This window comes from Schistocerca piceifrons, chromosome 6, assembly GCF_021461385.2.
Source record: "Schistocerca piceifrons isolate TAMUIC-IGC-003096 chromosome 6, iqSchPice1.1, whole genome shotgun sequence".
Taxonomy (NCBI): Eukaryota; Metazoa; Arthropoda; class Insecta; order Orthoptera; family Acrididae; genus Schistocerca; species Schistocerca piceifrons.
In genome coordinates this window covers 311627336-311643078 of record NC_060143.1, presented here as the reverse complement: position 1 = coordinate 311643078, position 15743 = coordinate 311627336, and the positions used below count along the sequence as shown (strand labels likewise).

The 15743-nt window shown below is 39.0% G+C and overlaps 1 protein-coding gene across 1 annotated transcript in view; it reads right to left on the bottom strand.

The window, feature by feature from the left end:
• The window catches only part of LOC124802969 (L-2-hydroxyglutarate dehydrogenase, mitochondrial), a 100785-nt gene that overhangs the window by 14361 nt on the left and 70681 nt on the right, over positions 1-15743 (bottom strand). The window contains exons 5-6 of the mRNA XM_047264060.1: positions 3725-3834; positions 3134-3313 (exon numbers count right to left, since the gene is read on the bottom strand). Coding sequence (XP_047120016.1) covers positions 3134-3313; positions 3725-3834 — 290 coding nt within the window. The remainder of the gene's footprint in view (positions 1-3133; positions 3314-3724; positions 3835-15743) is intronic.

Below are 15743 nucleotides of genomic sequence, written 5' to 3'. Positions count from 1 at the left end.
CTAGCAACTGTTCCACACCACTGGCAAATAGCACTCCCGTAAGATTGGGGAATTTTTTTATAGAGGTTTGTAATGTCCTCTTGATCCCCCTTGCCTGTGATACACAACATTCCACCACCATGCCACACAGTGGTCACTGAAAAATGCCCAGAGCTTACGACGACAGCAGAATGGCGGCACCTGCCACTTACTACTTCATTAGGAAATCCATACCCAGTAAACGATTGCTGAGCTCCCTGAGATGCTTGACATTTAGAACAACACAGGGGAGCATGTGTGGCTTTACCAGAATATTGAGGATAAGACGAGCATTGCCCCCCCCCCCCCCCCCCCCATCCAAAATCCTGAAAGATGGAAGTAAACAAATTTGAACACAACACAATATTATGGAAAGATAAGAGGAAGTAAATGAAGATGGGATGGGAAATATGATACTGTAAGAAGAATTAGACAGGGCCCTGAAAGAATTAAGTCAAAAGGAGGCCTCTGGAATAGATGACATTCCGCCAGAGTTGTTGAGATCCTTGAGAGGTCCATCCATGATAATAAAATTACACTTGGTATACAAGATATACCAAATGAGCAAAATACTTCAAGAAGAATGTAACAGTTCCAAGAAAGGCAGGTGCTGACCGGTGTGAATATTACCAAAGTATCAGTTTAACGAGCCATGGTTAGAAAGCTTTTGACAATACTGATTTGACAAACTACAAGGGGTAAATTGTTATCTACAAACTGTAAAGCAACCAGGCTGAAGTCACAAGGCTCAGAGGACATGAAAGAGAGGCAGTAGTTGAGAGAAAATGGGACAGGGTTGTGACCTATCCCAAGGATTATTCAATCTGTACCTTAACCAAGCTGTGAAGAACATGAAGGAAAAATCTGGAAAGGGAATTAAAGCTCATGAAGAAGAAATAAAATTTTTGAAGTTTGCCAATGTTGGAGTAATTCTGTTGGAGACAGTAGTAAAGGACTTAGAAGAACTATTCAATGGAATGGACAGTTTCTTGAAATGAGATTACAAGATCAACATCAACAAAAGTTGACTGAAGGGTAACTGGATGTAATCAAGTTAAATCAGGTGATTCTGAGGGAATTAGATTAAGAAATGAGACACTAAAAGAGGTAGATGTGTTTTTATTATTTAGGATGAAAAATAAGTGATTATGGCCAAAGCAGAGGGGATATAAAATGTAGACTGCCAATAGCAAGGAGTGTATTATTGAAAAAGAGAAATTTGTTAACATCAAATACAAATGTAAATGTTTGGAAGTCTTTTTTTAAATATTTGTGACAATTTATGATTTTCACAACAACTGTCACTTTTTTATAAACAACCAGTTTCAGTCAGACAACTAAAATCCTCAGGTATAACACAACTTCAATTGCATGAAATGTGCCATATCATGAGAACTCGTATATACATAAGACCCAACTGGTATTAAAACCACAGCATGTTGTAAAGCATCAAACACAACTAACGTAATAAGTTGATGTGGGCGAAGCATATGGACAGGATATGAAAGAATGTGCCTCGATTGTAGCCTTTTACAGGAGTGAAACATGGGTGATAAAATAATACAGACAAAAAAAAAGGGACGACACTTTTGAAATGTGGTGCTACAGAAGAATGCTGAAAGTTATACTTGGATAGATCAGATAACTGACGAGAAACTACTGAATCGAATTGGTGGAGAAAATAAATTTATTTCAGAGCTCAATTAAAAGAAGGGTCCAATCGATAGGAGATATCCTGAAAAAAAATGGTTCAAATGGCTCTGAGCACTATGGGACTTAACTTCTGAGGTCATCAGTCCCCTAGAACTTAGAACTACTTAAACCTAACTAACCTAAGGACATCACACACATCCATGCCCAAGGCAGGATTCGAACCTGCGACCATAGCAGTCGCGCAGTTCCAGACTGAAGCGCCTAGAACCGCTCGGCCACACCGGCCGGCCATATCCTGAAATGTCACAGAATTGTCAGTTTGGTAACATGCAGAACAGACTAGCATAGAGAGCTGCATCATACCAGTTTTTGGGCTGAAGACATCATCATCATCATCATCATCATCATCATCATCATCAACAACAACAACAACAAGTGCCACAGTGACATGAAAACTACTTGGGCACTTTCAAAAAGTGTTAAATATTTACACACTTATGATTTTTAGAATCACAAGATCTGAGTTTAACATATTTTTCTGAATTGAATTTCCCATTTTATATAATCACCTATCTACTCTGATGAAACAAGAAACGTGTATGGAGAGACTACACACGTTACTTCAAACATATCTATATTGTGATGAGAAACCAGTAAAAAGTGAATGCCACTGCCTAATAGAATGCAAAGTTATGGTTAAATTTTTAAGGTCAAGACACTTACAGAAATAATCAGTGTAACTACTTTACAGATGAGCAATATTATTTGCTTGAATGACTTTCTGTGATTTACTTTTAGTTGTAGCCCTCCTGCCAATACCCACAGTTCAGAAGAGGAGATGGTATGACAACTGGATTTGCAGCAATTCTTAGATTCCATACATTCCAGTACAACCTATCCATTTGCATACTCACAGTGATATCCTTGACCAATCATAACAAAAGCAGATGGTAGTCCGAAACACCTGGTTGGTGAATAAATGAATAAGTATGATGCGGGTAACTAAACAATAGGCTTAAGATTCATTGCAGAATGAAATTTTTTCTCAGGGGGGGACTGCAGACTGGAATGAAATTTACACAAATTAGAACAGTTTGTCACAGAGAACTAAAATCTGGATTGTATTTCTATGTAAGTGGAAGTTTGGGTTTGAATACTGATGCCATATACAATTTTAAACTGTATAGAGTTTTGTTTTAGTTTCATTTAGACAACTAGCAAGAAATGGACATGAAGTGATATCAGATTACTAACACTGCACACCAGTGCTCAAAGCTCTGTTTTAAAATACATAGATCACTGTATTGAGCTCTTTGTCTTCTCCTGCTTCTTCTTTTTTACTTTTATGATAATAGGCAATTCAGGACAATTCGTTTTATTTTAAAAGTTGAAAATTACTCAAGATTTTAACAAAATTCCAAAATTACTCAATTTTTGTTTTCTAAGAATATGACATACATACCTTTCAACATCAGAAAATGTAATTTCTGGTATGTACTTCTGCAGCTCTTTCACTTGGAGGAAAGGGAATGCTGACTTTAGCATCTCTTTGCTACCATACCCAAGATATTTAAATGCCAGTTTTCGAAATCCGGGATATGCTAAAACCTCTTTTAACTCCTTCCAGTCAAAATCTTTCCACCTTGAAAAATAAATATAAATCATTTAAATGTTCTCTCTCTCTCTCTCTCTCTCTCTCTCTCACACACACACACACACACACACACACACACACGCACACGCGCGCACACACACACACACACACACACACACACCAATTACAGCAGCAATGAAATACATCATTGACACTAGTCTTAAAAGTGCCAAGAACAATGTTGCACAAATGAAATAGCACTGATGAAGGTCTAACATTACCTGTGGGATGCATAACTCACCTTGAATCAATGCAATTTCTCTCCCTGATATTAAATTGACCATATGCAACATCTCAGAATTAATCTAATGATTTTACACCACTGAGGACACAAGCAAGTATAATATTTAATTATATCAAACACAGAATACTATTGCTATGCTCTAACATATTGCATACCTGTAGCCTTCCCGTTTAAATGCAAGGATAGCATTTGGTCCAAGCCATACACTGCCATCCATTCGGGGTGTAAAGTGGACTCCTAAAAATGGATACCTCGGATCTGGAACCTTCAAAAGAAAGAAAAAAAAAAAAAAAAAAAAAAGGGAAAATCAGTTAAACTGAATTACAAATAAACTATTGTGATCTACATCTACATCGATACTCCACAAGCCACTGCATGTGCATGGCAGAGAGTAACCCATACCACTACTAGTCATTTCTTTTCCCATTCCACTTGCAAATAGAGTAATGGAAAACCGACTGCCTATATGGCTCCGTATGAGCCCTAATTTCTCATATCGTATCTTCATGGTCCTTACTCACAATGTATGTTGGCTGCAGCAGAATTGTTCGGCAGTCAGCTCCAAATGCCGGTTCTCTAAATTATCTCAATAGTGTTTCTTGAAAAGAACATTGCCTTTCCTCTATGGATTCCCATCTGAGTTCCCAAAGCATCTCCGTATCACTTACGTGTTGTCTGAACCTACCAGCAACAAATCTCGCAGCCAGCCTCTGAATTGCTTTAATGTCTTCCTTCAATCCATCCTGGTATGGATCCCACACACTTGGGTAGTGCTCACGAATAGGTTGCACCAGTGTCCTACATGCGGTCTCCTTTACAGGTGAACCACTCTTTTCTAAAATTCTCCCAATAAACCAAAGTCAACCATTCACCTTCCCTACCACAGTTCTCATATGCTCATTCCAGTTTATATAGCTTTGCAACATTATGCCCAGATATTTAAACACTTGACTGCGTCAACCAGGTCACTAGTAATACTGTATCCGAAAGTTGCAGGTTTGTTCTACCTACTCCTGCACATTAACTTATATTTATCCATATTTAGAGGTAGCTGTCATCACACCAACTTGATATTTTGTCTAAATTGTCTTGTATCTTCCTACAGTCACTCAGCTTCGACACCTTACCATACACCATAGCACCATCAGCAAACAACTGCAGATTGCTGCCCATCCTGTTTGCCAAATCATTTATGTATATAGGGAGCAATAGCAGTCCTATCACACTTCCCTAGGGCACTCCTGATGATACACTTGACTCTGATGAACACTCGCTGTCGAGGACAACATAATGGGTTCTATTGCTTAAGAAGTCTTTGAGCCACTCGCATACCTGTGAACTTATTCCGTATGTTTGTACCTTTGTTAACAGCTTGCAATGATGCACCATGTTAAATGCCTTCCGGAAATCTAGAAATATGGCATCTGCCTGTTGCCCTTCACTCATAGTTCACAGTATTTCACTTGAGAAAATTGCAAGTCGAGTACTGCAGAAGTGATGCTTTCTAAATCTATGCTGATTTGTGGACATAAAGTTCTCAATCTCAAGGAAGTTGATTATATTCGAACCGAGGATATTTTCAAGGATTCTGCAGGAAACCAAAATCAGGGATATTCGTTTGTAATTTTGCTGGTCTATTCTTTTACCCTTCTTATACAATGGAATCACCTGTGCTTTTTTCTAGTCGATTGGGACTTTGTGCTGGGTGAGAGATTCACAATAAATGCAGGCTAGGTTTGGGGCCAATGCCAAAGAGTATTCTTTGTAAAACGGAATTGGGATTCCATCCAGACCTGGTGATCTATTAGCTTCAAATCTTTCAGTTGTTTCTCTACGCCAGGGATGCTTATTACTATGTCATCCATATGAGAATCTGTCTGATGATTGTATGAAAGTATGTTTGTATGATTTTCCTGCATGAATGATTTGTTGAAAGTGAAATTTGAAACTTCAGCTTTTGTTCTGTTATCTTCAATTGCCACTCCAGACTGGACAACTAGGGACTGAATGGAAGCCTTAGACCCACCCAGTGATTTTACATAGGACCAGAATTTTCTCAGATTCTCTGCCAGATCTTTTGCTAAGGTGTGACGCTGGTAGTAGTTGTATGCTCCACACGAAGATCTTTTCAATGATGCACAAATCTCTACCGACCTTTGCTTGTCATCATTTGTGCATTCTCTTTTGAACCGAGGGTGCAACAGCCTCTGCTTCCTCAGCATCTTTCAAATTTCATTATTAAACCATGGTGAGTCTTATTCATCCATTACCTGCTTTCTAGGCACATAACTCTCTAGACCATGATTTAAAATCTGCTTAAACTTAGCCCATAATTCTTCTATATCCATCTTACTGGAACTAAGTGATTTCAATTCACTATCTAGCAGAAACACTCTCCTAGCCCACTTGACTAATTTATTAACTTTTGTAACCATAGCTGCTATGATCATATCATGATTGCTAATCCTTCTTTCTATATTGACATTGTTGATAAGGTCTGGAATATCTAAGATATTTCCATTGCACGTGGGCAGCCAAGCTAGCTGCTCAAGACAGTTTCCAGCAAAGTGTTCAAAAGTATTTTGTATGACTGTCTGTCTGTACCCCCTGCAATGAATCCACAGACATTTCAGTCTATACCCGCTAGGTTAAAGTTGCCTCCAACAAGTACTGCATTATCTGGATATTTACGCACTACTGACCATAGACCTCCTTTCAATGATTCTAGAACTGTCCCAGTGGAGTTAGGTGCCCAGTAAAATCACCCAACAATTAACTTGGTTTCATTTACACCTGTTACATGCAACTAGATAACTTCACTGCCACACTCAACTTCGACCTCAATAGAAAGAACATTTTTGTCAACTGTAATGAACACCCCCTCCTGATGTCTTTGCAATATAGATTCCACGCCTCGCTAAGTATCTCAGAGCTTTCCGCTTCGGATTTCAGCCGGCTCTTGGTCCCAAGAGTAATTTGAGTGCGAGAACTTTCCTGGAGAGCAGTAAATTTGGGAACTTTATTACAGATACTTCGACAGTTTACTGACACAGTTTTGGCAGTTGAAGTGTCTTTACTCTGAATGCAGTCTGCTGTGTATCAACTGGTGAGTGTTCATCACAGCAGCCTGAAAAACCCTCACATGCACTCCACAAGTACTCTGTGACCTGAGTAGTTGCTTCCTTTGTGTAATGCATTCCTGACCTATCAAGGTGAATCCTATAAATCCCCACACCATAACAGAGGTCTAGAAATTCACTGCCAAGACCAGTACAGAGTCAACGAAGCCTTTGGTTGAGACCCTCCACTCGGCTCCAATCAAAGGATCCCAACCAATTCTGAGAACGTTGTTGCAAATTGCAAGCTCTGCTTGCACCCCGCACACAAAGCCACCTCTGCCAGCAGCCTGTGTGAACTGAGGATGGCATCAGAACCCATGTGACAGGTATCGTTGGTGCCGACATGAGTCACAAGTTGCAGACGACTGCACCCTGCACGCTCGATAACCACAGGCAAGGCCACCTCCACATCTTGGATAAGGCCCCTCGTCAGACATACTGCGTGCACATTGGCTTTCTTTCCAGCAGCCCTAAATGCTATCTGCCTAAGGCGCTCCATAACACGCCTAACGTTGGAGCTCTCGATAACTAGTAACACCCCCCCCCCCCCCCCCCCTCCCTGCCCCAATGTGCCTACTCAGACCCTGCTGAAGGAGCAGCCACCTGTCCACTCACAGGGTGAATCGGCAAGGCCAGGTGCCTAGTATCCACATTGATCCTCTGCCTCAATCAACGCGAACGCCTTACCATTGGCACTCACCCTGCTGTGAGAGAGAATCCACTGTATCGGGTACGCTAGGAGGTGCCTCAGAAGCAGAGCCCTTGGGCAAAACAAGTGACACCTGAATGTTCCATATGATGAGCTAGATTCTCCACCACCGCTACAGCCCAAGGCAGCAACCTGAAAGTGACTGACCATAGACAAAAGCGCATTCAGCTGTTCGCAAACTGCGGCCAGTTCCTCCTGTATCTGCACTCAGCATGCACACATCTTAACCATCCTAACAACACTAACTGAAGGAGTATACTACAAAAGCAGACAGCCTCCTAGATATGCAACTTGCTACCCTTCTGATGTGTCACCAAAGCACACTGATGTGTTAATGAGCTATGTAGCTGGCTGTCCAGTGCGCAACTATTGCACTACAGACTGAATCAATTCACCCTTACAAAAACATGAGATTGAATCTCTTGACAGAAAAAGAAAAAAAATTTTAATAAATATACTACAAGAAAAATACAGAAAAAGATAAACACTTAACTTGCCACTCTGTAGATGTATATGACCTGTACATCACTATTTTGGAAATTATAATACCGGAAATAATATATTCATACAGTATTACTAAATATAAATATTATTCATGAAGAAAGAAAACTCAAGTTTCTTTAAAGAGAAGAGAGCAATGGACAAAGACAGAGTTTGAAGTTGTCTAAATTTGAAGACCTTATTTCAATAGTGGTACACTAATTTTGTTCATTTCAAGACACTGAGGATAAAACGTAACTGACTGATGATATTGCAGCAAGGTATGAACTGCAACATTTCAGGTATCTCAGTCAAAGGACTGCCATCAGTCAATTATGTTTAGGCCTCAGTATCTCAACAAAGAATATAGCTGAAGGTATACCACGACAGAAGTGAGGTCTTGATTTCTTATTATGGAATACATTTTACAAACATGAGACAAAATTATAAAGTAAAAACAGGAAAATTCCACAATATATACATAAGGTCATACTATGGAAGTCATTAGATGCTTACAAAACAACTCTAGATCTGTGGCATTTGGAACTAGTGATCATTTCTTCAGGCACAGAGTAAATCTTGATACAAAAAGCAACTCTAGATTTCATGTCTTGTTTCTCTCTCATTCTGGTAGGGTTTGGTAGTTGGACTTATTAACAGCAGGATTTGTACACTGATAGTTTACATCCCCTTGAAGTGAAACACTAACTCCCATCTATTATAGTCTTGATATAAATGTTGTCAAATTCTTAGAGACTGTTTCACTACATGAGCACACATCCATACTCAAAATGGTCCCATGATAGACTAATCACAAGGTTGTCATATTTCTGGTGCCTTGGAATTACAGACTCTTCTCTAAGGCAAAAGCAAAATGTACCTCCTGTCGTGCAGCATTGTCCTCAGCTGAAACGTGTCAACCTAGCTGTTCATTAGAGCCATGACTGTCCTTTAGTCAGGCACTGAGTTTAAATTTATCTAGATTCACCTCACATTATTGGATTCAGCTACTTACAGATCCTGATAAGTTAGGCCCTACTCTCACCCTCACCAGCATCATTATATTATAAGATTATTTAAGACTCTTAAAGTTTCAAAAACATTAAAACCCCTCACTGATAGGGGAAAAAGGACAAGCAGAATATAAAATGTAAACCAAGCATAATTTATCATCTGTGACTTAGTACTTCTTTCACATCTTTCAATGATTTGTTGACATGAAAATGCCGAGTTGCACTGTAGTGGATTATTTCTGCTACCTTTTGTGGATATGTGAAAGCTGTGATTTCTTCTAATCACTGCGGATGGCCTTTTATTCATGGAATCTATAGTATATTTTGGTTATAAAAGGGCATAACACTGCAGTAATTATTGTATAAAATTTGAATGGGATTCTGTCAGGTTCAGGGACCTTGTTCAGTTTTAGTTATTTCAGCTGTTTTGCAACAACACTGACTTTAATACCTATATCACTTGTCTCTGCAGTTGTGTGACACACAAACTAGAGAAGTACTCACACACACTTGTAAAAATGATCTTCAGCTTTTTCTGTCATGGCTCTGCTATCCTCAGTTACAATTCCTGTATCATCCATATTGTGAGGTAACGGGCAAATTGTGACGTCCTGAAAATATTCTAAGTTCGGAATTGACATGGTCACACGGGACACTCGGCAGGTGGGCCACTCGGCAGGCTGACCATGTGGTGCCGGACGTTGGCCGAAGCAAGATGAGTCCAGCCCGATCGCACTGGAGGTCGAAGTGGCCGATTACTATTGATTGCGTCAGGCCAGAAGTACTCCACAGTGACACGAAAAAATGGTAGCAGCATGCTTATAAATATATTTATTCATCTATGTCTTTGTTTATATTTGATACATACTATTCATGAAGAAATTGGTTAAATATTTACTGTGTTTTAGAAAGCTCAGAGACATTAGGCTACTGGCCTACCTTTTGTTGCTATTCCTTTGATATATGTTGCTTTAATTTGTTTATGTATTTAATAATGTGAGTTAGAGCGTGTTTATGGTCCATCTGTAGGAATATTTACTTAATTTCAAGCTATTTAAACGTAAATCCAGTATTTCACATGTGTTTCAATATGTTTGTGAGTGTATGTTGGCTTGTAGATGTGGAGGGAGTGCTCTAGCCAATCACAGTGCTCGTTACTAAGAGAGATGTATGGAGGTTGGGGAGAAGCATCATTTCCGGAGAGGACACGGGTAGTTCTGAACAGTATGGAGGTTGGGGAGAAGCATCATTTCCGGAGAGGACACGGGTAGTTCTGAACAGGGCGGCGCGAGGGAGAGTCACACAGGCCATGGGGAGTGCTGGACGTGAAGGCGCACGGACGTACAGTTGCTGGAAAGACTTGAGGAGTGGAGCAGTTTGCGCGTGATCGTGATAGGTAGAAATACTTCACAGTTCCGACTTGTGTACTTGTGAAATTTCCGTGGCTTCTGCAGTGAAGACGTAGTAAGCATTTGGAAGTGAATATCTCACGAGCTATGTTGTTGTTCATAACTAATTATGTGAAGTAGGAATCTACTGTTTCCCTGTTATTCAACTTATATTTTATTTAACTGCTGGACCATCGACACCAATAAGTGTTTTGCAGAAATATACTGCATTCTCAAAAGTACTTCTACTATCGTACTCATTATTTAAAGTCATTAAGATAGTACCTGCAGATTTTATTTAATTACAATCTTTCATTTATAAATTTCTATATTACATCCAAAACTTTGTTGTGAATGCTTCAACAGTTAACCAAGAGGATTTTAATACTCTCAAATGTGAAGGAGAATTTCTTTGGACCCCGCACTGATACTTCCAGCTATCCTACAGCTATCAATATCTGGGATGGAAGCAGAGTCACTTAATATAAAAAATCTTGTGTGCACCTCACACACAGTCATATATCTGGGTAGCAGACTGTGATGTGTAGTGCACATCTGACCCATTTAGGGGGTACCCTACAGTTCTCAAATCCATGGCTTAAGTCTAGGAAGTCACAGTCCAGCTTGTCACCGAACCTCCATAGTTTCTGGTTCAAGCCTTCCCCTCAACAGATTGTAAGCTTTGTTGAAACTCCATGAGCAAGACTGGTATTTTCAACCTTCTCTGCCAGTCACTGGAAAATCAAAGAATGACCTTAGAGCCTAGATGACAGGCATCATTGGTCTCAATGTGTGCAACAATGTGCAGTTCATTATACCCTGTTCCTCAATGGCTGCAAGAATTGTATCTTCAGCATGCTAAATGAGCCTCCCAGTCTTACACATTGGTTGCGCATGGTGTTCTTTTCCATCCTTTGCTGCCACTTCACTTAGGGATAACTATTCACCATTCATTTGAACTACTAATGATTAACAGACCTCTTCCCTTTTGTGTCTGCCCCCTTGACACACAATCAGCACATCTGCCAACAGCTGAAGTGGTTTTTATTGACTCAGTTTCAGTTTCAGTGGAAGACAGCACCTTAATCTTGTGTTGGTTGTAGCATCCTGAGCTCTCCCTGGTCCCTTTCTTCCCTGTACAGGAAGCCCCCTATCACTGACACACCACTCACAGTCAAGTGGATGAGTAATGACAGATCCCGTATCTCCTGCAGAAGACACACGGTCCACATGAGAGGATAGTGCCTGAGGTACATTTGGTATCTCCGGTACATGACTCTCACTAGCCCTCTCAACAAACCCTTTCACAGCAGCTTCCAGTTGCTTGAAAGCAGTGAGAGCAACTTCCAGCTGCTTATGAACAGCAACTGATTCGTCCCATGGCGGAGAACAGCAAACACAGTGAGACTGCATTGTGTTTGGTGCAATACATTACAGAACAGTAAATTAAAGTCCTTGTCATGTAGGAAGGCAGCCCATCATTAGCCACTGGCAGCCAATAGTATTCACTCCCTTTCCTTAGCAGCTAACAGTGAGTTACAGCTAGACAGCGAAAATCCCACTCCTGCCTCAACTCTGTTGCCATACTTCACAACAACAGAATTATTCATTCAACTGTCAGTGTTTCTCATGTAGCAGTATAGCTGTGAATGTGTACCTGCAAATGATTTAGTACGATTAAAAAAGTCAGGTGATGGCAATGCACATGAAGTGCTTCATAAGCAGGCAAGAGGGATTATTTACCGCATTTATAACTTTCTCATACATGAATTTGAAAGTAAGTCTACCAATGTCTGAAGACACAAGAACAGACTGCAGAAGCATGTGGTGTCAGCAAGAGCTGTACAAACCATAGAAGAAATTGGTTTCATGTCACCTGGAAACAATCGAAATTGCAATAAATCTGCAACACAAATGGACAGTTTTAAGAATGATGTTTTATAGTGCTCCATGTGAATGGTGAATGCCTGACATCACAAAAACTTGTTACGGTTATGCACGAGAAAACTGGCTTCATAGGTAAGTGCTCTGTAAATGTAAAAAATTTAGAAGACATTGGTTCCAAATATGTTAGGAAGAGAGTTTTCATTTCAAAGAAGTGACACAGGTGCACCACCAGCTACATCCCATATAAAGATACACAAGAAGGAGATAGTTTAGCAGTGTACTACCTTGATGAAACATGGGTCAATCGGGATCATTCTAGGAAGATCTGTGGGAAAATGAGTGATGATACTGATGGTTTTAAAGTTCTCATAGGAATAGTTTCTCAGATAATTATTCTGTATGCTGGCTCTTCTGGTTTTGTTCCTGAATGTAATCTAGTATTTAGGTGTAATAAAAACAGGAATGACTACCATTCGGAAATCAACGTTGTCAGTTTCATGACGTGGTTCAAAATTCTTGTCATACCTTGCTTTGAAGTGGGACATTGACAGTTATAATTCAACTGCTACAGAGAAACACGAGTACAAACACCAGAATGTGTATTTTTTCCTTGGCTTAAAAATAGAAATACTTCACATAGTGTAAATCAGACTTGTGCTGGTCTTCTGCAGCTCATTAATTTATAAAATTCGTGCGACAGAATGTACAAACTTGATGTCGTTGCATGGGAATGGGTCACACAGTTTTGCATTTATCCATGTGTCACTGTCAGTATAGCCCCATGGAATTGATTTGAGCAAAGGGCAAAGGCTATGTGGGAGAAAAAAATAAAACATTCAAGATAGCAGAAACTGAAACGCCTGTGCATGAGGCGATGGACAACACACCCCTTCAGTGTGGGCACAGTCTATGCAACACGCTGAAAAGTTTCAGAAAGAATAATTTGACAAAGAAGTGATGATGGATATAAGCCTTGAACCTGTTGTCATAAATTTACAATCAGACAGTTCGGAAACAGACTCAAATACCAGTTATGATGGTATTGCAATGTAGACTTTGGAACAAAGTAAAGTAATAATATTTTTTAGTTTTAAAATCTGGTGGTTTAAAAAATATGTTTGTCAACATGTCACTTACATACATAGTAAACAGAGCATACTAGCTTTCTTTATTATGACTTTGCATCCTATGAACTATGCAGACTATAATTCAACATACTGCCCAAGGAGAAGTTGAGCATCTCCCAGCATGTTGTATGCTCTGATAACATGCGAGAATGCGGCTGGATAAAAAAGTCTAGTATTTCCACATGTAAACCACTGACATTTTCAAGGCACGAGCTGGAAAAGGCCTTAAAATGACAGTAACTGTCAGTTGTCAAGATATCGGTGGTTTTTTATGTTATTGGTTAGCATTCCATGGATATATTTGTAGCTGATGGTTAATTGTTTGCTTGTTCAATGTATTACAAATGCGATCTCTCACTGTAATGTCAAATGAGTTAGTTTACACCCAGAATGCCTGTTGACAGCGGTAAATATGACAACTTACTGACCATTTTTACAATAGCCTCTTCTACCAGTAAACTTATACACATTTTTAAAAGTTCTACTGAATGCAAGCAGTTATCAAGCAAATATAATGATTTTTGTTTGTCCTTGAAGTTAATTTTGTTGTGTATTAAGTATTTACCTACAATATAGTTCAAATCACAGTAAATGATAATTATTGCACACAATTTCAATGATCTTGTTGTTCGACAATTGTCATTTTGAGGAAAATCGTACTTCATGTCTTCACAAAGCTGTGTCAGCTGTTCTCGCCTCCCAACATTATGCAGACTAAATCTACGGAGCAGTGGATGCTACTACATCTTCAAGACACAAAGTAATATTTCTCTCATGATAATTAACTGAAATCGGCTTTAAGATTTATTATTCCCCTCATAGATTTGAATGTATAATACAAAGGACCATAGCAGAATGAACCAGATTCTTGTCTGCAGAAACACTGTTTGGCAACACGGACTTAGTTTGCCAGGTCTCTGCTGCCGCATGTGTGCAATTCTCATCCCTCCAAGCTTCCTTACAACTCTGCCTCTATGCACGAAAGTACCATCATATGTGACGCGGGCTATATAACTTTAAACTACGCTTGCTGATTCTTCATTTATGGGTTTGGTCACCTTTTAGAACTGAAACACTTAACAGCCACAACATCTATTATGAGAACAGAAAACTGTAGCACAAAATTTACTGTTTCTCTGAAACATTTTTCAGGTCATGTTCACGAACAAATTAGAAAACAGTATTAATTTACAATAAATATAGACAATACACACTCTTGTTAAAAGAGGACACTAATGTTATTTACAGTGACAATAAATCACAAATGCCAGTTTACTACAAAAGAGGTTATGCACAACTCAAATTACAAAAGTTCTAGAAAATACACTTTTTCTCACTTAAATATATGATGAAATTAGAGAATAATTGGTTTTGAATGAGGATTATGTGGCCAAAAGTTTATAAAAAGCACAAATTAAGTTTACAATTGAAGATATAGTGACAGCGTTCTGCAGCACTCGCAGAAATTCGAAATAACACAATATATCATGATACACACGTGTATTAACACACCATGCACTTCATGAAAGAACTGTCCAACTGTAGTGGCCTTATTTGTTCATTTGTAAAATTATACTACGATTTTATAGGCAATTTGTGTCTAGTGGAAAAGGCTCTATACTCAAGACACCACAAAAAATTCAATATCTTACCAAATGAAGAGATTATGAGAATTTTTCTATAACTGGAGGCTTATAACTAATTTTTCTTCTCATACACTGAGTAGACTGTACTCAATTTTTATGGTACTTTTTCCCCATAATGCATCAATTAATACAATATTTAAGTGGTTTTAAGATTTCTTTTAAACACATATGCTATCCCAACCAGATAAATAATTGTTTTGTAACACACATACTGCCTTTAATACTTCCTGTTCACATGGTTCCACAAATTTAAAATTAGCATGTAGTGCAAGGTGATCTGGTATCTTCACATGTCAATCTTTAATACTAGTAAACTGGCCAACAGTAAACTAGTAACAACAAAGGGAGAGCGGCTGTATATGCAAAAAATAAAAACTGGACCAGTGTGAGTACGACTGGTGCTCTGAGGATCCTGTACAAACTTAATTAAGTATATTATTATAATGAAAATAATAATAATAATAATAGTAATAATAATGAAAAATGAAATGATTGTATGGCATTGTTGGCCGGGAGGCCCCATTTGGGGTAGTTTGGCCACGTATTGCAAAAGGGACAGTAAACCTTAGGACCTGGTACAAATTTCAACTGGTTTCCTTTATCTGTTCCTGAGAAAAAGGGGTCTTAACAGTCAGACAGACAGACAACCAGAGATCCTCTAAGGGTTCCATTTATATGGGACCCTAAAAATGGAGATATGTCTAAGGTCCTTAATACTGTTGTAGCACGACCCAGCCTTCAGCTGGAAAATTATTAGTCTTTAACAAAAATAAGGAAAAGTGCAATAGAGCACTGCATTAACATA